The sequence below is a fragment of the Dendrobates tinctorius genome, unplaced genomic scaffold, assembly GCF_039654945.1.
Source record: "Dendrobates tinctorius isolate UK_male_01 unplaced genomic scaffold, ASM3965494v1 ptg000114l, whole genome shotgun sequence".
NCBI classification, from domain to species: domain Eukaryota; kingdom Metazoa; phylum Chordata; class Amphibia; order Anura; family Dendrobatidae; genus Dendrobates; species Dendrobates tinctorius.
The window spans coordinates 15,563,641-15,586,554 of record NW_027361782.1 but is presented as its reverse complement, the minus strand read 5'-3'; the positions used below and the strand labels follow the sequence as shown (position 1 = coordinate 15,586,554).

The 22,914-nt window shown below is 42.9% G+C and overlaps 1 protein-coding gene across 2 annotated transcripts in view; it reads left to right on the top strand.

Annotated features, from left to right (window-relative positions):
* LOC141101061 (protocadherin-11 X-linked-like) overlaps positions 1–22,914 on the top strand; it is a 1,762,603-nt gene that overhangs the window by 806,727 nt on the left and 932,962 nt on the right. For both annotated transcript variants that reach the window (XM_073589871.1, XM_073589870.1), the window contains exon 4: positions 11,976–12,047. In XM_073589871.1, the coding sequence (XP_073445972.1) occupies positions 11,976–12,047 (72 nt within the window). The remainder of the gene's footprint in view (positions 1–11,975; positions 12,048–22,914) is intronic.

Genomic DNA, 22,914 nt, shown 5'->3' with positions numbered 1-22,914 from the left:
GTCACATTGTTAGGCCCCTTTAGAGTGAGCCTGCCCAGTGGTGCAGTGGGTCCACATCCACCAGCTTTACTGCCATAAAGAAGCTCTGCCAAGTTTGGAAACTATCCTCTACAAATAAGAAAGGGAATGACTCCCCAATCACTGGGAGTCTGACGCACAGACCCCCACGAACGCTGAGAATGGTAGTCTGCAGAGCCCTGTCTGAGTGGAGTGGAGGTTGAGAATGTGCAACAATACTCCATTTATTCTTTATAGGACGGTGGGAGATAATCTAGTGCTGTACTTATGAATCTATGGCAGTCCCATGGATGGGATAGGTGGGGGTCCCAGCCAGGGACAGACTAATTATTGGTGTAACACCAGTAGTCACACAAGGGGTCAAGAAGTAATTGGGCCCATCACCACATCCAAAGCAGTAAGCCACTTCTTCACAGACTGTACTGAAAAGGGTCCAGATCCTGCTCTTGCTTTTCCCTCTGAAGCCACCACTCGTCCCAGCAGTTGGACCTCAGAGATCAGTGAGTTATCCTCTAAGCCAAAGATAAGGAACAATACAGTTGTGGCCAAAAGTATTGACACCCCTGCAATTCTGTCAGATAATACTCAGTTTCTTCCTGAAAATGATTGCAATCACAAATTCTTTGGTATTATTATCTTCATTTAATTTGTCTTAAATGAAAAAACACAAAAGAGAATGAAGCAAAAAGCAAAACATTGATCATTTCACACAAAACTCCAAAAATGGGCCAGACAAAAGTATTGGCACCCTCAGCCTAATACTTGGTTGCACAACCTTTAGCCAAAATGACTGCGACCAACCGCTTCCAGTAACCATCAATGAGTTTCTTACAATGCTCTGCTGGAATTTTGGACCATTCTTCTTTGGCAAACTGCTCCAGGTCCCTGATATTTGAAGGGTGCCTTCTCCAAACTGCCATTTTTAGATCTCTCCACAGGTGTTCTATGGGATTCAGGTCTGGACTCATTGCTGGCCACCTTAGAAGTCTCCAGTGCTTTCTCTCAAACCATTTTCTAGTGCTTTTTGAAGTGTGTTTTCGGTCATTGTCCTGCTGGAAGACCCATGACCTCTGAGGGAGACCCAGCTTTCTCACACTGGGCCCTACATTATGCTGCAAAATTTGTTGGTAGTCTTCAGACTTCATAATGCCATGCACACGGTCAAGCAGTCCAGTGCCAGAGGCAGCAAAGCAACCCCAAAACATCAGGGAACCTCCACCATGTTTGACTGTAGGGACCGTGTTCTTTTCTTTGAATGCCTCTCTTTTTCTCCTGTGAACTGTATGTTGATGCCTTTGCCCAAAAAGCTCTACTTTTGTCTCATCTGACCAGAGAACATTCTTCCAAAACGTTTTAGGCTTTTTCAGGTAAGTTTTGGCAAACTCCAGCCTGGCTTTTTTATGTCTCGGGGTAAGAAGTGGGGTCTTCCTGGGTCTCCTACCATACAGTCCCTTTTCATTGAGACGCCGATGGATAGTACGGGTTGACACTCTTGTACCCTCGGACTGCAGGGCAGCTTGAACTTGTTTGGATGTTAGTCGAGGTTCTTTATCCAACATCCGCACAATCTTGCGTTGAAATCTCTTGTCAATTTTTCTTTTCCGTCCACATCTTGGGAGGTTAGCCACAGTGCCTTGGGCTTTAAACTTCATGATGACACTGCGCAAGGTAGACACAGGAACATTCTGGTCTTTGGAGATGGACTTGTAGCCTTGAGATTGCTCATGCTTCCTCACAATTTGGTTTCTCAAGTCTTCAGACAGTTCTTTGGTCTTCTTTCTTTTCTTCATGTTCAATGTGGTACACACAAGGACACAGGACAGAGGTTGAGTCAACTTTAATCCATGTCAACTGGCTGCAAGTGTGATTTAGTTATTGCCAACACCTGTTAGGTGCCACAGGTAAGTTACAGGCGCTGTTAATTACACAAATTAGAGAAGCATCACATGACTTTTCGAACAGTGCCAATACTTTTGTCCACCCTCTCTTTTATGCTTGGTGTGGAATTATATCCAATTTGGCTTTAGGACAATTCTTTTTGTGTTTTTTCATTTAAGACAAATTAAATGAAGATAATAATAACAAAGAGTTTGTGTTTGCAATCATTTTCAGGAAGAAGCTGAGTATTATCTGACAGAATTGCAGGGGTGTCAATACTTTTGGCCACAACTGTATGTGCTAAGCTTAATAGATCAGGAATAAATCATTTGTGTTTCTCTATCTGTGCAGCATCTGCAGCAGGCTGCTTTCTTTCATACACAGGCACAGGAAAAAGGAAATTCAGTCACATGCGCTCCCTGTGTGAGCCTCTGGGAGTTTTTTTTGTTCTAACTTTATCAACAGCATACAAAGCTAGCAACTAAACACTCATAGACAGGAATGGAGTTGTTGCACCAAACATATTCCAACAGTTAATTTCCATCCCTTACAACCCTAAAAAGTTTGTTTCTGTTACTGATCATTCCTAAAACCAAATGTAATTGGTGCACAGACCAGTCTGGTTTACAGTGAAGCTGAGATCTTTAATTCTTTTATTGTGTCTGGCCATAGGAGAAGTGGCTGAACTTCTTGCTGCTTTAGCAGTTTTTCTAAGGCGTCTGTGGAAATGTATCATAATGTGTTTGAATTTTGCTCGTTGTATTTGTTCCACTAGTTAATCAATAGCCATTAGCATTATTGGTACTAAGAAGCATTTAGAGTTTTTCAGCAAAACAGACAGCGAAAAATGCAGGGAAAGTTGCTTTTAAAATCTGATATTTGCAATGGTAAAAAGCTGCGGAAGCTATTGCTCTTAAAAATATTCAGAAACTCCGTTATTAAATAAAAAGCATTAGTGAGATGTTTTAGATAGATCTTGATGGAAAGTGCTCCTCTAATAAGTCAAAAGCATCATCAATTTCAAGCGTGAACAGCTCAGTTCGTCATGAAAAAAGTTTACATTGCCAAAATGAGATACAGGAATGCAAGAACAGAAAAAGTATTTTTGGGTCAAACACAGGTGAAAATAAAAATATATACCGTTCATAATATATCTCTACAAGTAGTGCCCAACAGAAATATCCGGTCTGTATGGGCCACAGTCTGCGCTATATGCTAAATATCATCACATTTCAAGCAATGCACTTTAATTTTTGCTTTAGAAATAAGAAAGAAAGGAAAGTGATAACTGTACTAAGCACATTTTACCCTAAAAAACCTGGGTGTTTATCTATAGGCCCAATACAGCCATTAATTTTGCTCCTATGTGTTAATAGTCTTGCACATAAAGGCAGTATTATAGCAGTTTTATTCTTGTACATAGGGGGCAGTATTATAGTAGTTATATTCCTGTATATAGGGGGCAGTATTATAGTAGTTATATTCTTGTACATAGGGGGCAGTAATATAGTAGTTATATTCTTGTACATAGGAGCAGTATTATAGTAGTTATATTCTTGTACATAGGAGCAGTATTATAGTAGTGATATTCTTGTACATAGGAGCAGTATTATAGTAATTATATCCTTATACATAGGGACAGTATGATAGTAGTTATATTCTTGTACATAGGGGCAGTATTATAGTGGCTATATTCTTGTACATAGGGGAAGTATTATAGTAGTTATATTCTTGTACATAGGGGCAGTATTATAGTAGTTATATTCTTGTACTCCTTGTGGAGATTCCTGTCTGTTTTCCCCATTTTACACTTTCTATATATTGCAGTGATATTATTACTAGTAGTTGCAGCACAATAATTTTCCCGCTTTCCTTCCTTCATGTCATGCTGAACTTCGCAGGCTGCACTAAATATCTCGTCCTCACACAATGATCCTTCTGCTGAGTCGTTAATTTTGCCCTTTATGTTTTGTCCCTCTGGTTGGCGAATTCAGCTCTTTTACCATTGGATATAGGAGATGTGTTTTTTTGTTGGTTATTATGAGCGTTTCAATAAACATTATGTTTATTACCATTGAATAACTAATGGCTCCTGGATGGGATGAAGCTCGGCTGAGAGAATACTTATGTGGACACATTTATTTCGTAAATGGATTTTTCTGTCATAACACCATTACCAGGATAAATTAGGAAGCTAAATGAGATATAATAAAATAAAAAACTTATCCAGGTATATGACAGCAGTTATTTTAAGTTATTTTTATGTAATTAAAAGATATAGCAATCAAACTTTTATCAGTTCAATTCATACGAGGAGACAGTAGACTTTTAGTGGATACAAAAAAATTGGAATGTCATTAATTTGTTTATCAAGGAAATCTTGTTTCTGCTGTCCTTGCTCCAGATTTAGAGCCATTGCGGAAATTGTTAAGGAAAACAAAAAATATGGTCATCTTGGTAGTTCCCTGCCAGGACCTTCTTCCTCAATTATGTCAGGATCCTGTCAGCGCCGGCGTGCAGCCTCCGCTGAGCAGGGACTCACCCACACTGTAGGGGGCCCGGGGTCAGGTACAGCCGGAAAGTACAGATACACAGGACCTGTGGACGCTGAAGTTTAGCAAGCAGTCACAGGACCTAAGGTCATGTGACTGTAAGGGGGCGGGGCTTAGCATCCTGCTTTCAGAGATGGCAGGACACTATACAGAAATACTCAGGCAAAACGGATGTCATACACAGAGATATCAGTAAAGCACCAGGGATGAGACAGAACGGATAGTCAGGGCCAAGCAGAAGTCAAAACCAAACAGACATAGAAGGTATCAAGCAGAATCCAAAGCAATATCCAGAGAACAGACCAAGTCGTACATAGAATCAAGCAACCAGAACACGGCACAAACACACTGAGGGGTCACCACACAATGCCAAGGGCGAAAGTATAACTTACGGGGATGGGAGCGTCCTGAGGCTATAAGAAGCCTCTTCCAGAACCAATGAGAGGCCACCATAATAGGTCCCAGGTGTGCAGGTAAGAGTCTGCACTGAGATCAAAACATTAACTCCAGAAGTGTCGGTCACCCAGCACTGGTATCATGACAGTACCCCCCTCTCAACGGGGGGCCTCTGGACCCCCAGGCTTGCCCGGGTACCTAGCATGGAAAGCCCGAACCAGGCGATCCGCATGCATCAACCGGGCCGGCACCCATGACCTGTCCTCCGGCCCATACCCCTTCCAATGAACTAGGTACTGTACTGACCGCCATACCAACCTAGAATCTACGATGTGACCAATCTCATATTCCACATGTCCCTCAACCGAAACCGGAGGAGTAGTGGACTCGGATTCTCCCCAGACTGCTTCAAAAGGCTTCAGTAGAGATCTATGGAAAACGTTAGGGATCTTGGAAGAGGGTGGAAGGCACAGCCTGTACGCTACTGGGTTGATTTTTTCCACAATCTTGTACGGGCCAATGAATTTGGTGCCCAACTTTGCTGATGGAATCTTTAACTTAATGTTTCGCGTGGAGAGCCAAACTTTCTCTCCAACCTGAAACATGGGACCAGGTGTTCGTTTCCTGTCCGCGAAAAACTTATACCTGCCTTGAGACCTAGATATACGCCGCTGGACTTCTGCCCATGTATCTTTTAACGGCTGAACAGAGTCCTCAGCCCCGGGACACCCCGAATTCAGACTAGAAAACCCACCAAAATGAGGACTGAACCCATAGTTGATCAAGAAAGGGGACATACCAGTGGATTGACTCACCCGACTATTGAAGGCAAATTCAGCCAACGGCAGTATATCACACCAGTAATTATGTCTAGCAGAAGTCAGATATTTGAGGATCTGTTCCAGAGACTGATTAGTGCGTTCCGTCTGACCATTACGCTCAGGATGGTATGCGGACGAAAAGGACAGAGATATCCCTAATTTTTTGCAGAAAGCATGCCAAAACTTAGCCAGAAACTGCACACCACGATCAGACACCACATTCAGGGGTACCCCATTCAAGCGGACCACATGCTGCACAAACAATCTGGATAAGGTCTCAGCTGAAGGTAATGCGGACAGGGGAACAAAGTGAGCCTGCTTTGAAAATCTGTCCACCACTACCCATACCACCATATTACCCCTGGAAGAGGGAAGATTGGTAGTAAAATCCATGGACAGGTGGGTCCATGGTCTTTCGGGAACTTCCAAGGGCATCAGCTCCCCCGCCGGCCGGCTATGGGAGCTTTTAGAACGAGCGCAGACCCCACGACCAGAAATGAATTTCTTTATATCAGAACTGAGGGTAGGCCACCAGAAGATCCTAGCCACCGCCAGTCGCGTGGCTGATATACCAGGGTGAGCACACAGCTTGGATTTGTGGAACTCTTGCAAGAGTTTAAGGCGAAGTTGCTCTGGGACAAACAACTTGCCCCCTGGCTTGGCCGCAGGATAAGTATTTTACCATATCTTTTTTAACCTTTTGATAGCCCTTTGATGTTATGTCATATTGCAGACAGCGGCAACCATTTTGTTCATTCTCAGCAGAAGCAAATTACAAAAAAACAGTAATTTTGGAAAATGTGGAAATTTGTAAAATTACAGCAGGTTTCAATTCCACTCATATATGTTTGCTCTAGTCATTACTTCACTCAGCAAGAGAAATGCCAACCATGATTCCTACTCCATTCTTCTAACTCAGGACACGTGTCCAAAACTGCCTGTGGAGACATGAGGGTCAGTGGGTGCTGTCGTCCACTGGCCTGGCTGTCTTTAGAAAAACAGCATGGATCAGGGCTATACACCCTGAATGCCAGCCCTCCTTCCAAGTGTACAATGAACTACTCAGACAACACAGGGTGAAGGAAACACAGTGTGGCAAGTCTGTAATCAGTATTCCTCTTGTTGGAGACATGATGCGTTGCTGCTGTCCTCTAGAGTATCTCTGTACAAGGAGAGAGGTCCCTTTTTTACACTCAGCTGTCCTTCAGAAAAATATGTGTATATAATTTTGGGTCCCTTTATTTCTTCTGAGTTTGTTGGTGGTCCAGGTTCTGAGATTCCTCTCATCTCTCCAATTATCCCTTAAAAGAGCGCAGCTCAGGAGATAGGAGTGCACAGTTCGAGTGCGTGTCCAAAGTGAAGTATAGAGAGCATAGAAGGCTTTCCATTGCATCTGTGCTTCGTTCGGCCTGGGCCATGCACTCCTGTCTCCAGAACTGTGCATTTCTCAGGAGTCTTTTGGCCGATTGGGTTCTGACCCACCACCCTCCATCACCGATATTATGGAAATTAAAGGGACTAAAAAATATTATTTTTTGCAAATGCTTAGTTACTCTTTAGTATGTAGTGCCTAGCATGGCATAACATGCATTGACAGAGACCAGCATTTAATTCACTGGTGGTCCAAAGTTTACTGATCCAGTTGTAGAAAGATGATTTAATGCTCTTATAGTCCCCATGGTAATACCGCCATACACACTACTATACAGAGCCCTGGTCCACAACTTGCTTCAGAATCCTGGAAATTCACCCCAAACCCTGGATAGGACAAAACTATCGAGCTTTTATGGTAATCTGACCTCTTCTTTTCCGTCACAGTAGCATAGCTAGATATGTAATAATAGACTAACAGAGCCGGTGAAATCGCAGTGGTGGCTTTCTGTATGAATCTGGTCTTCTGCTGCTTCTGCTTTATCTTCACTCATTAAGTTATCACTCTAAATGGAAGGAACAGCTAGATGAAAAATTGAGCTCTGCTACATTTGTAGATAAATAGAGCTCCATGCAGAAAGTATTCCTCCGTGCCTCTGCTGGGTCACATTAATACACTCTGCAGCACTATGTATGCATTGGAATTGTATCAAGGTTACATTTGCATAATGTATCGTGTAGGAAGACATCTAAGAGTGGTTTAATGTTTTCATATATCTCACTGAAGTCCATAATACTCTTTGCATACTGTATGTCATTTTAATTATAAATTCTCATGTGCTTAAAAATCTGAATAGTTGCTTCGTCAGCACTTTTAGGTAAGTAGTTGGGGAAGGATTTCGTCAGCATAGTAATTATCTGGGCTTCTTGCAGGGGATCATAGGAAGGATTTCTTACAAGATTACCCTCTATAAATGAAGAAAGTTCTGATAAGTATCTGTGAATATTAAGCGAGGCCGCAACAGCAAGACCCTTCAAAGTTGTTAATGAGATGGGATGTAGTTGTATCAGGTGCTGTCTATGGCGCTGAAGAAGCTTCTGTGAAGGAACTTATCTCATGTCCCCTGCAAAGTTTGTCATAAAATGAAAAATGATATTGTGGTACCGTGTTAGCCAGAAAAATCGATATACGGTAAATATTTTTATGACCAAAATGACAAAAGTATTCAAGAAGTGTAAGTTTTATTGCCAAAATGTTTCTGTTTAAATAATAAAAGGTATTAGTTAGGGTGAGATATGGTGTGTGGGGTATCATTCTGGCTATGTTCATATTTTTACTGATTTTAGGAGTGTTGTATTGTTGCTCTGCATTATTCTGTGTATTCCTTGACTTGTCTAGAGTCTTAATTACTTTGCAAAAAGTCTGATAATTGAACTAGATCAGTTACCATCTGCAGCCTGAATGTGCCCATGCCTCTTGATGAAGCCGTGCTGATCTTTCCTGACTGTCCATTCATGACCACTCTGCTCTCCAAATACGGCAAATCACCCTCTGTAGTGCCTTGATCTCTGAGGAACATTTTCCCGGTCTGGGAGTCCTGAAAACCATTCAACCTGTCAGCCTACCCCTGGCTGGATAGAAGTAGGAGGCCTGAGGAGGACATGAGATCAGTAAGATAGATTCTGTGTTGGATGCTGATGCCAAGACCAGCACCCCAGAGAGACTTGGAGAAACCCTGATTACCCTGGAAAACACTGCTGGAGAATTGTGACTCATCTCCGTTGGCATTTATTCCGTTACTGGTCTGTACCCGTGCTCCTGAACTATTTTATCCTCTGTGTGGTGGATTGTTTTACGGACCTTTCGTTTTGCATGTAATAAAGGTTCTTGGGACTGTTCACTCATCTCTCGCTCTGTTGATTGTGTGATACCGGAGTAGGACCCCGTGACAGTATCACTCCTAGAATGCTTGCTTCATATTTGTACATTAAAAAGCATTTACATCGACACTGCAAAGTTTCTATTTGACTAAAAGTTTTCATAAAATCTTCAATTGCAGGAGAAAAGGAAAAAACCTCATAAATGCCCTCTTTGGTTACTGTAGTGTCACCGTCCAAACCCTTAGGGACCTAAAACTATGAGTACAAGATAAACATTTCTTCCATCAAGACCTGTCATTGTCTATTAATCCATCAACAGGACATAAGACTCAAACTTCATATCTAATGGGGCTTCAACTAGATCTCCTGGAGTCCCTCATCCTATAAAGTTGTATTGTCTGTCGTCCAAACTGTGTGTCATTCATTACTTATGCTATCGTATTGCTGTGCTCATACTTCGTCATGCAATGATCAGTAAGACATGGACAGATCGCAAAATAGGCAATAACACCCCACAAAGTGAAGGAGGTGTTATTCTATTGGGATGTAATTTGTCATGATACCAGTGCTGGGTGACCGGCACTTATGGGGTTAATGTTTTGATCTGAGTGCAGACTCTTACCTGCACACCTGAGACCTATTACGGTGGCCTCTCATTGGTTATGGGAAAGCTTCTTATAGCCTCAGGAAGCTCCCATCCCCCGTCAGTTATACTTTCGCCCTTGGCATTGTGTGGTGACCCCTGAGTGTGTTTGTGCTGTGTTCTTGTTTATCTGATATTCTGTGTATGACTCGGTCTGTTCTCTGGATATTGCTTTGGATTCTGCTTGGTACCTTGTATGTCTGTTTGGTTTTGACTTCTGCTTGGCCCTGACTATCCATTCTGTCTCATCCCTGGTGCTTTACTGATATCTCTGTGTATGACCTCCGTTTTGCCTGAGTATTTCTGTATAGTGTCCTGCCATCTCTGAAAGCAGGACGCTAAGCCCCGCCCCCTTGCAGTCACATGAAAGATAAGAAAAATAAGTTATTATCCTCACCCGGGAGTGGTCCGATGTGGTCCGGTCCGATGGGTGTTGCAGCTCCAGTGCCTCCCATCTTCTTGCGACGCTGCCCTCAAAGAGGCCCAGCGCCTGCACACTGCAGTACTTTGCTCTGCCCTCAACAGGGCAGAGAAGTACGCCTGCGCAGGAGCGCAATGCCCGGGAGCCATGAAGAAGCAGGAGGGCGGCATCACAAGAAGATGGGAGGCGCCAAACCCTGACCTGCAACCCCATCATTGGACCGCTCTCCCGGGTGAGTATAATAAAATGTATTTTTCTTATCTTGCAGGTCGGACAGTAGAATGCTGTAGATATGCGTGAAAGGCAGCAGCCGCATCTTATAGCGGCCAAAACAGGTGCACTATAAGCATGAAGTATGAAGTCACTTCAGATCCCAGAGTATAATAGACGGAGGGGAGGGGTTTAAATGTAGCAAAAAATTAATTAGACTCAATTGTCCTAGGTCCTCACCGTTTCCTTATGCCACCTCCGCTATGGCAGTTCCCCAGGTTCTCCAGCATTTAGATCCACATGATCAAATGTAAGTTAACCCAATGAGATACATTGCTTCTTATGTGACCAAGTAAGTCTTAATACACAATGTTTCTTTCAGATGAGTTTTGCCAGTAACCCACCTGAATAAGCGCTAAAAAGCCAAAAAAATGAACAGATGCGCTATGTAAAAATAATAATAAAGTTAAAAATGGTGAACAGATGCCCAATGTAAATATGACTTGTGCATGTGTTCAGTTTTTTTTTAGCTTCTTTTAATTGCTTTGAAGGCCACAAAGTGGATGAAAGACGTGACCAGTCCATTCTTCAGGCAACTGCCATTCATTATTTCATACATAAAGTTGTAAAAAAAAAAAAGAGATTTCCAGATTCCTACTCAGCACAAAATACGATCTTTGTGCCCTGCTTAGATTCACAACTGTATCAGAAGGGCTAGTTTTCACTCTTAATTTTGGGAAAAGACTAAACAAAAGTTACGTCTGAATGATCAAATATTTTCCATATATTCCATTTTTTTTGTTGATTGAGACATCCAGAATTTGTCGACATGTTGGGATGATTTAGCTCAGACAGCCCTTATTTTTCCTTCCAGGACAAGGGTTTACTCGGAGTTGGTAGTGTGACTTTCCTATTATACTATCTCCATGTTTCCGGGATTTTTCTCTCCACTTGCAGAATGCAGGCTTAGAGGCTGTTTCTCACTCGGCTCTTGCACTTATTTTTTATCTTTTACAACTTGACAGTCATATCCTCAGAAACCTTTCCACTCAGACAGACCACATAATTTGATCTTCCTGAGCTGGCACTTTAATGCCTTCTAGTGACTGGAGAACGGCTGCGAGACATAAAATGATGAACACGCATTTAATCAATTGATGGAACTCCTGTTAATGAAGTGTGCATTTCTTGTTGCAATATAATACTCTGGAGATTGTTTGATCAGTTGGTAATAGTGTGTTACTCTCTAAGTGGAGGACATAGTATTAACTTTCTGATTTTGCTGGTACAATAATCATTCATTTCAAAGCCCCAATGCTCTGGAGGAGTAGGCAACACATTTGCTGTGGGTAGGAACAGCAATTCATTACTGGCAGTCTCGGTAAATGTTAGCACCAAAAATTTTTACTAATGAACCCTTCACTTTATTCATCAGATGAGGAGACGGAGTAATCCTTTATCTACGGGGTAGGAAAGCACACAACCTTCCCGAGCAGAATAATTCACAGAAAGCACCAAAGGCTTGATGTCTTGTTCATATCACTATTTCCGCAGCGCCAGGCACCAATTATCACAATATCATGCGTCTAAATAACACGTACATCATCAACTTCCTCCAACCGCGAGGTGGCTTTGTCATAATAGGGCATTACACTAGAAGCAACTTGTTTTGAGGTGGAAAAAGGACAACAAATGTTTCTCTTGGTTGTAGTTTAGCTTATCAGATCTGTTATTTAATATTATCTTGTTGCCTTTCTGACATTTTTCTTTATTTTCCTTTTCAGCCTGGAAAAGACATTGGGAAACTTCAATCTCCTCTAAAGGAATCAAATCTGGAGTCCTGGAGTCAACCACCGGTAAAGAACACATTTTATGATATTTTGCTTTCATGTTTGAGTGAAAATTGTTTGTTATTGTAATTAAAAGGAAATAATAGAACCGAGTATTCTAGACTCTGCTGTGTACTAAGTCTTCTGGATTGTGATATGTTCTGATTCTTCTGGATTCTGCTATGTCCTGAGTCTTCTGGATTCTTCAATTTGCGGAGGCTTCTGGATTGTGGTTTGCTTTATAGCCTGGTTCTTCTGGTTTGTGGTATGTACTACATCTTGGCTCTTAGGGAGTCAATCGTATATCTTGTGTTTCGGGTTCGTCTGGGTTGTATTATGTCCTATGTCTGCTATCTCATCTCATTGGAGACTTCCACATTTTGGTATGCACTATGTCCTGCGTCTTCTAGATTCCAGTATGTACTTTGTTCTGGGTAGTCTAGATTCTGGCATTTCCTTTGTCCTTGTTCTTCTGGATGGGATTATGTCCTATGTGTACGATCTCATTGGAGACTTCCACATTCTGGTATGTCCTATGTCTTCTGTATTCTGGTGTGGTCTGTGTCCCGTGTCTTCTTGATTCTGGTGCGTCCTGTGTCTTGTGTCTTCAAGATTGCCCATTTAGACGTGAATCACATGTGCAGTCAAATGTAGAAGTGGATCTCAAAGAAATGTGATCCTTGGTAAAGGATGACTTTTACTTCTCCTTTGTCATGCTCACGCCTTGGCTGCATGGCGCGAGCTGGGGGGTTTGTGGCCCCACTGTGCCACAAACCAGACTACCCAGGAAGGGGCGTGACTACGACAGCTACCTCGGTCTTCACTGGAGCCTCTGATGGTGAGGTCAGGCTTGTGCGGCAGATAGCCAGACACCACCTTGGAGTGGCACCCCACAGCTATGGCTGCTGGTCCCACTTGGGGACAAGTCACTTTGACAGAAGCTATAGACAGGGAGGCAGGTAGACACGACAGGCACGGCTGAGACACTGGGCAAGCAGGCGTGGCTTGGAGACACAGGGCAAGCGGGTACGGCTTGGAGACACAGGGCAGGCGGGCACAGCTTGGAGACACAGGGCAGGCGGGCACGGCTTGGAGACACAGGATAGGCGGGCACGACTTGGAGACACAGGACAGACTGGCGTGGTATGAGAAGGGACAGGTAGGGACCTGTTCACGCAGCAGGTGCAGGTGTAGGCAGGAGGGAGTGGTGTATGTTGGAACAGGATTTGAACCTGTTCACACAGGAGGAAGTGATGTATGTTGGAACAGGATTTGGACCTGTTCACACAGGAGGTGCAGGTATGGATATAGGCAGGAGTGCGGAGTAGGCGGAGCCGCAGGAGTGCGGAGTAGAGCTGAACTACAAGGTCTGTGGAGAAACTGCAGCAAGAAGTTCTGCAGCAGCAGAGAAGACAGAGCTGCAAGGGTGCAGATGCACAGATGGAGCTGCAAGGTTGCAGATGCACAGATGGAGCTGCAAGGTTGCAGATGCACAGACGGAGCTGCAAGGGTGCAGATGCACAGATGGAGCTGCAAGGGTGCAGATGCACAGACGGAGCTGCAAGGGTGCAGATGCACAGACGGAGCTGCAAGGGCGCAGATGCACAGACAGGGAGGACACAAGGAAAGACACAGCAGGGAAGGAAGCCACAGACAAGGAGAAAGGGAGACTAAGGTAGGACAGAGTACAGACAAGGTACAGGGACCAAGACTCAAGGGCCAGGATATTCAGCCTCCTGGCAGGCAGACAAGGTACAAAGCAAGACAAGAAGTATTCCTCCAGAGAAGGAGGAAATACACAGGACAGGGCCTGGCTTCCTCAGCAGCAAGATACTTACTGAGATTAGACATTGCACAGGCAATGTTTCAGTGGGTGTGGCGGAACTAAATAGTCAAGGGCTCTAGGTGATTGGTCAGGGACAGATTAGACAGGTGCACCCTGACTGCATAAGAGCCAGAGAGTTCTGGCGCCGCCCCCCTATACACACATAGCCAGGAAACATACAGGAGAGCAGAGGCACAGAGCACAGGGCTGGCAATAGACATAATTCACAGCATGACCCGGAGCAGTGAGTAAGTTGATGTGCGGGGGATGGGAGGCCATGCAGTGACGACAGCAGGGTTGTTACATCCTTCCTGTTGTATTCACTTCTTGGTTTGTCCTAGAAAATATTCTCCAAAATTGCCATAAAAATTGCCTGCGTAATTTCAGGCTAAAAGTTGATGGTGCAGTTGAAGATGAAGACCTTTTCTGCCATGGAAACCTTGTTTTCTGCTGGGTTGTTCAAATGTTCCTGATAAAATAGATGCTAATGAAATGGTATTATTATGTCATAGAGAATTTTCTCAACAATTGAATCTTCCAGCTCTTAGAGGAACCTGTTGATGTAATATTGGCTTTCTGAGTTGTTGACTGCTTTACTTGACTCTTAGAGGAAATTAATTGTTTGAGGATGAGAGTCCACAAAAACACAGTTCAGCAGTCTTGGAGTTTTGGAAGTTGTAGGTGTCTCTCTGTTAATAGTGAGCAGAATTAGTGATTTCATGATCACGTCTTTGCACTGATTTACAGAACTATCGGGCTGGATGGTAGATCTGTAAGAACATTAACATAAATTCAGATAATCACATATTTAGCAGCAGAAAGTCAAATTGAATTGATGAAACCACTTTGGATGATTCCAGTTAATTTTGACTTTACCACATTGTAGTCTCTTCATAGAAAGCATGGTGCGGTACATACACAGACGGATATGCGTAAGTTATTTTATGAAATGTCATTACTGACAGAAATAGGACGACATATGAGATCATGGGACAGATAGTATGGAGACTTACAAACCCCGTCCCCACATACATGTACATCCTATGTCAGGTCTGGGAGGATGGAGCATGCTCGGGAGTAAACCCCCTTCTATAAAGGGATGGTGCCAACAGTATTATACAGCCAGCACCTGCCCTAACAGCAATGACAGGCGCCAGCTCCTCTCCACTCTGGCTTCCATTGCATTCCCATACTGGAGACCCTCATCATCAACATTATGGTGGCTGCTGCCCAGTATGTGGCTGGACTTCGTGGGGTATTAATATTTTAGTACATGGTAAAATTAGCAAAGTATTGCAGTACACATTATAAGTAAAGAAACCATTACATATTCAGTTGCAGTTAAAAATGGTTAAAAATTTAGAACAAAACATAGCGGCTTATGTCATCCACCTTTTACCAATAGGAAAATTTAAAAAAAAAACAAATTTGGTCCCTCAGTGTCTGTAACTCCAAACTATCAAAATCTGAAATTATTTAATCTGGGCAGTAAACTCTGTAAAGAAAAAAAAAGTTTTCAGAACTTCCATCTTTCAGTGGCCACACCTGCATGAAAAAAGCGAAATAAAAAGCAAATATAAAAATAGATACGAGTTTAGTATAGTCATAATTAACGTAGTGATCAGGAAAATTGTTATCAGGTCATTTTTAGTGCAAGTTTAGTGTTGTAAAAATGGAGCTAAAAAACCAAAGCAGAATTGCATTTTTTTCCACCATTTTACCCTATCTGGAGTTTTTTTTTTTCCTTTTTTAGGGCAATATATTATAAAGTGAATGGAGTCATTTAAAACTACAATTCATCCCATGTCAAACAGATCTTCGTACTACAATGTTAATGGCAAAATGAAAAAACAAACCCACAGCTCAACCATATGGAGGCTTTACTATGTGAACCCAGAGAGTGATGGCAGCACAATAAACCCAATATCAGTAGATTTTTTCAGGTATAACTCTGCAGATCTATATATCTCTACATGGGACCATTCTGGAAGAACATAAGAGCCTTGGAGAAGGGAGAATTGTCCTGTGAGATGATCCATGTGATACATTCTCCATCCTCTGCCTCTGTTACAACGTAACCTCATTACTTGCCGTCTACAGTATTTTTGCTGGATGCTGCCTTTTCTCAGTTGCCGTAGGATGGAGCTTAGAAAGTTCAATTTCTCTGAGATTGTTTGTTTGATTGAACAAAGATATAATTTGCACTATCGATGGCCAAAAAGAAATGTAATCAAGGAGCAACATAACTGATTAGACCATTCTGGCAACAGAGAAGTAAATTAGCTGCAAGTTGTTGTTTGACTTATGTCTGCTTATTGAAAATCTTTCATTAGCCATGCTTTGGTCCACGGACAGTTTATCTCGCAAGTGCTAGTTTTATGATCATTGTGCTGAAATTACTATGCTAGACAAAGCAAATTATATACCTCTCGGGCACAAGTTGTTACAATGTCTCAAGGATTTTACTGCGCAGTCAACCAAGAGGAATGAAATATAGGAGAACATTCTGTAGAGTTTTTGTCTACTAAATAAGCTGATCGTTATCCAGAAGGAGGTGCCGCCGCCATCACCGCTTCTCCTTGGATGTGGGGATACATTGTTGCATGTTCCTCTGTATATAGACATTTGCACAATCTACATTTGCTACTTTTATATAAATCTTGTATGAGATGACCTGGTGGATGGGCAGCGAGAGTCGCCATATTTGTTTTGTTCACAAGTGTTAATTTTCTTTCATCCTTGGTGATATTCATTGTTCCTTCTATACTTTTTCAAAATCTTACAACATTGCTAATAATCTGGGTAAAGAGAAGGTGAGGATAAGGTCTCGCTAATCATCAGACCTTCGTACATATGCACCATTATACTATCTGGACATCATAGAATAAGGTCCAGCTCAAGACCACCTCCACCAAGCTCCCACCAAGGTGACCACATGGCTCCTACAGAGGGAATCTAACCCTGGTTTGTCCACCATTGCCACATCGTGGTAAAAACCTGTGCATGACCCCATTCTCAACAGCAAAAAGACCAAAAATGGAGTAAAAGACCACTACACAGCATGTGGCGCTGTGCTGTTCTGACTCCATACACTGTCTACTTCTGGCTGACACCGGACCTGCTCATCACTGTAGGGTCAGGCGTCAGAAGCCAACAATCTGGTACTGACCAGTTTTAAGGATCTGTTGGGAATATCTGAGTCATGGACAACCCTTAGTGACTTCTTACAATCCAAAATAGAAGCATAAATGTAGAAACTGAAGTTGTCATCACAAGGTGACACATAGTGACATGGGCATCCTTGGTCGTCATGCAGGGCCACACGTCTAACCTTACTCTAACTGCAATTTCTTTACTTTTTCTTTTAAAAAGCTTTGGTAGAAATTGTCATTTATTAAATCCTTCATCAGAATTGTCTATTTAGAGTGTCCTCAATTACTACATTCATGCCCTAAATAAGTCCCATAAACCTAGCGACATACGAGACATCTAGCGAAGGGTTAACACATTGTTCTAGATTCCATTATCACCGCGCGATTCTCCCATCCGCCGAGAGCGGAGCTTTGTGCCCCGAGACCTCGGTGATTTTACAGCAGAATAATTACTGACATCATCAAATAAAGAGAGCACATAAGTCTGTCTCCGGAGTCGAGATTAGTATTGGGAGCAGAAGATGTTCTGGAGAAATATTCATTCCGCTCATCAGAGGCCACGTGTTCAGCTCAGAGCCACGTACTTGCGTCACCAGTGATTCTAGGTCTCTACTCCACATTGAAAATAGCAATGTAAAATGCACCGAGGCGCAAAGGTCAGAGGCGTCTGCACGTGGGCAGAGAAGGATCAAGATACAAATAATTAGCTCTTGTCTCATATGATTGATTCTTGACATAGGATTCTGAAGGTCCACTACAAGGGCATCCACGCCACCAGACACGTAGCACACAAATCTCCCATCAGACTATGATAGATGCTTACAGTAGTGTAGTGCGGGGGCCACAAGGACATTTGACCTGGGCGCTAAATTCTATGGGAGCACAAAATGTCATCCTGCCCTTGCGCTTCTTCAAATGGTGTAGTGCCGACTTGGACCTGGCAGCTGATGAACTAGATAATTAAAGCAGCAACGGACCACGTTGACATTTATATAATTGCCACAGGTTCCTAATGCAAAGTGCAAGAGTGAAGTTAAGTTTGTTATCGGCTATTGCACTCTGCATAGGCAGCAACTGGAGTGACCAAAGCTCTCAATATAATAACATGAGCTTTGACATAACTGTTTCTGCCTATGCAGATCACAGCAGCCAATAGCAAACTTATCTTGCGTGCTGTGCTCTGCACAGCAGCAACTGAGATTACAGAGGCGGCACTCTGCTCTCCTACAGCCCTCGCCTCTCCTCTCAAGGGTAATTATGTAAGAGGGGAGGTATCCCAAATCTAAAAAAAATCCCACTAATGTTTCTTTTACATACTGTGTGTAACCTTGGCTATGGTTAGTTAGGAGTAGGGTAAGGGATAGTGCTGGGGTAAAGTAATACAAAATACTTTATGCAAAAGAAACAAGTGGAAAACAAAAAAATAAATGGAACAATGTAAAACTTTTTATTTTTTAAATTCCTTGTCTAATGGCACAGCTGTGAGGGGCACGACTTTGCTTCCTTGCTCAGAAGTTGACAGCTTTGCCACTGGAAGTTTCTGCTATACGTGTCTATGGTCAGCCCTTGGCTGCGATGTGACTTGCAGCCTGTCCAGGGTTTTGTTACTATGTAATAGCGATGAATTTTATTTGTATTGTGAGAAATTGTAGATCCCAAGTAATTAAGTAAAGGGTGGATACACAGATGTAGCAGAGCGATTCTTCTTTTATGCACTGTGGTCAGAGTCTGATTAATGAAAGTTGCAGCTTATGGGAATTACACTGTTACCTAGAATGAAGGTTTCTAGGGGCCACATGCTGCAGCTCTCCAGCAGTTGTGAAAGTAGCCACGACTCCCAGCGAACCTTCCCGTCCACAGGCCACAGAGTGGGTGTCACTTCTTATCTAAGATTTTGATTAAATTGCAATGTAGTCAAGCTTGGTTTAGTGGGGTTGAGCTGGAATTTCTAACTATGCACCCGCGATATGTACCATTGCTGCAGAAAGGGCCAGAGGGGCCATGACCTGTTTACTTTTGTCATCATTGGCCATTTCATGCTTCAGAACTTAAGATGGGCTACAAATGTTATGTTATCAACAAGACATCACTGTGACACCTCTACACAGGAAAAAAAGAAATAATTATGTCACATTTAACCCCTTACCTACAATTGACGTAATATTCCGTCCATGTCACCATGGACCTAATTACCATGGACGGAATATTACGTCATCGCGATCAGCGGCGCCCACGTGGTGAGCGCCGCTGATCGCGGCCGAGTGTCAGCTAATTATCATAGCTGACACCCGGCACAATGTGTCAGGGGCGGTCACGGACCGCCCCCGACACGTTAACCCCTTGCACACCGCGATCAAACGCGATCGCGGTGTACCGGGGGTTAAAGGGAAGCATCGGCAGGGAGGGGGCTCCCTCCCTGCTTCCCTGAGCCCCCCACAGCAGCGCAATGTGCAGCGCTGCTGCGGGGGGCTCCTTTCCTCCAGGCCCCCGAATCCAAGATGGCGACGGGGGCCTTCGGGGGCCTGAGGAAGCTGGCTTCCTCAGTGCCTGCAAAGCGCAGGCATGAGGAAGCCTTCAGCAGTGCCTGTGTCAGATCGCTGATCTGTCACAGTGATCTGTGATGTGACAGATCAGCGATCTGTCACAGGACAGTGATGTCCCACCAGGGACAAGGTAATAAAGTAAAAAAAAAAAAAAAAAGTGTTAAAAATAATTAAAAAAAAAAAAAATATTCCCCAATAAATCCATTTTTTCAAAATAAAAAAAACAAAAACAATAAAAGTACACATATTTGGTATCGCCGCGTCCTTAATGACCTGCCCTATAAAAGTGTCCCATTAGTTAACCCCTTTAGCGAACCCCTTAAAAAATAAAAATAAAAAACGAAGCAAAAAATAATGATTTATTATCATACCACCGAACAAAAAGTGCAATAACGCGCGATCAAAAAAGACGTATATAAATATGCATGGTACCGCTGAAAACGTCATCTTGTCCCGCAAAAAACGAGCCATCATACAGTATCATCCGCAAAAAAATAAAAAAGTTATAGCTCCCTCCCTGCTTCCCTGAGCCCCCCACAGCAGCGCAATGTGCAGCGCTGCTGCGGGGGGCTCCTTTCCTCCAGGCCCCCGAATCCAAGATGGCGACGGGGGCCTTCGGGGGCCTGAGGAAGCTGGCTTCCTCAGTGCCTGCAAAGCGCAGGCATGAGGAAGCCTTCAGCAGTGCCTGTGTCAGATCGCTGATCTGTCACAGTGATCTGTGATGTGACAGATCAGCGATCTGTCACAGGACAGTGATGTCCCACCAGGGACAAGGTAATAAAGTAAAAAAAAAAAAAAAAAAGTGTTAAAAATAATTAAAAAAAAAAAAAATATTCCCCAATAAATCCATTTTTTCAAAATAAAAAAAACAAAAACAATAAAAGTACACATATTTGGTATCGCCGCGTCCTTAATGACCTGCCCTATAAAAGTGTCCCATTAGTTAACCCCTTTAGCGAACCCCTTAAAAAATAAAAATAAAAAACGAAGCAAAAAATAATGATTTATTATCATACCACCGAACAAAAAGTGCAATAACGCGCGATCAAAAAGACGTATATAAATATGCATGGTACCGCTGAAAACGTCATCTTGTCCCGCAAAAAACGAGCCATCATACAGTATCATCCGCAAAAAAATAAAAAAGTTATAGCTCGCAGAATAAAGCGATACAAAAATAATTATTTTTTATATAAAATTGTTTTCATTGCAAAAAACCGACAAAACATAAAAAAAGACCTAAATGAGGATTGCTGTAACCGTACTGACCCGAAGAATAAAAACGCGTTATCAATTTTACCGCACGCGGAACGGTGTGAACGCACCCCCCCAAAAGAAATTCATGAAACACTGTTTTTTGTTCATTCTGCGCCACAAAAATCGGAATAAAAAGCGATCAAAAAATGTCATGTGCCCGAAAATGGTACCAATAAAAACGTCAACTCGTCCCGCAAAAAATAAGACCTCACATGACTCGGTGGGTCAAAATACGGAAAAATTATAGCTCACAATATGTGGTGATGCAAAAACTATTTTTACAATAAAAAGCGTCTTTTAGCGTGCGACAGCCGCCAAACATAAAAACCGCCATAAATAGTAAATCAAACCCCCCGATATCACCCCCTTAGTTAGGGAAAAATAATAAAATAAAAAAAATGTATTTATTTCCATTTTCCCACTAGGGCTAGGGTTAGGGTTAGGGCTAGGGCTAGGGTTAGGGTTAGGGCTAGGGTTAGGGCTAGGGCTCAGATTAGGGTTAGGGGTGTGTTGAGGTTAGGGTTGGAGTTATAATTGGGGGTTTCCACTGTTTGGGCACATCAGGTGCTCTCCAAAGACAACATGGCGTCTGATCTCAATTCCAGCCAATTCTGTGTTGAAAAAGTCAAATGGTGCTCCTTCCCTTCCAAGCTCTGCCATGTGCCCAAACAGTGTTTTACCCCCACATGTAGGGTATCAGCCTACTCAGGACAAATTACAAAACAACTTTTGGGGTCCAGTTTCTCCTGTTACCCTTAGGAAAATAAAAAATTGGGGGCAAAAATATAATTTTGCGGAAAAAAATGTTTTTTTTATTTTCACGCCCAGGCGTTATAAACTTCTGTGAAGCACTGGGGGGTTCAAAGTGCTCTCCACACATCTAGATAAGCTCCGTGGGGGGTCTAGTTTCCAAAATGGGGTCACTTGTGGGGAGTTTCAATAGTTTAGGTACATCAGGGGCTCTCCAAACGCACATGACACCCGCATACCAATCCATCAAAGTCTGCATTCCAAAATGTCACTACTTCCCTTCCGAGCCCCGACGTGTGCCCATACAGTAGTTTTCTCCCACATATGAGGTATCAGCGTACTCAGGACAAATTGGACAACAACTTTTGGGGTTCAATTTCTCCTGTTACCCTTGGGAAAATAAAAAAATGGGGACTAAAAGATGATGTTTGTGGAAAAAATACGATTTTTTTATTTTCACGCCCGGACGTTATAAACTTCAGTGAAGCACTGGGGGGTTCAAAGTGCTCACCACACATCTAGATAAGTTCCTTGGGGGGTCTAGTTTCCAAAATGGTGTCATTTGTGGGGGGTTTCTACTGTTTTGGTACATCAGGGGCTTTCCTAACGCGACATGGTGTCCGATCTCAATTCCAGCCAAAAAGGTCAAATGGCGCTGCTTCCCTTCCGAGCTCTGCCATGCGCCCAAATAGTGGTTTACACCCACATGTGGGGTATCAGCGTACTCAGGATAAATTGCACAATATCTTTTAGGGTCCTGTTACTTTTGGAAAAATAAGAATTGAGGGTGAAGAGATCATTTTTGTGGAAAAAATATGATTTTTTAATTGTACTGCTGTACGTTATAAACTTCTGTGAAGCCCTTGGGGGTTCAAAGTTCTTACCACACATCTAGATAAGTTCCTTGGGGGGTCTAGATTCCAAAATGGTGTCATTTGTGGGGGGTTTCCACTGTTTTGGTACATCAGGGGTTTTCCAATCGTGACATGGTGTCCGATCTCAATTCTAGCCAAAAACGTCAAATGGCACTGCTTCCCTTCCGAGCTCTGCTATGCGCCCAAATAGTCATTTACACCCACATATGGGGTATCAGCGTACTCAGGACAAATTGCACAATACCTTTTAGGGTCCTGTTACCCTTGGAAAAATAAAAATTGGGGGTGAAAAGATCATTTTTGTGGAAAAAATATGATTTTTTAATTGTACCGCTGTACGTTATAAACTTCTGTGAAGCCCTTGTGGGTTCAAAGTTCTCACCACATATCTAGATAAGTTCCTTGGGGGGTCTAGTTTCCAAAATGGGGTCACTTGGGGGGTTTCCACTGTTTAGGTACATCAGGGGCTCTCCAAACGCGACATGGCGTCCG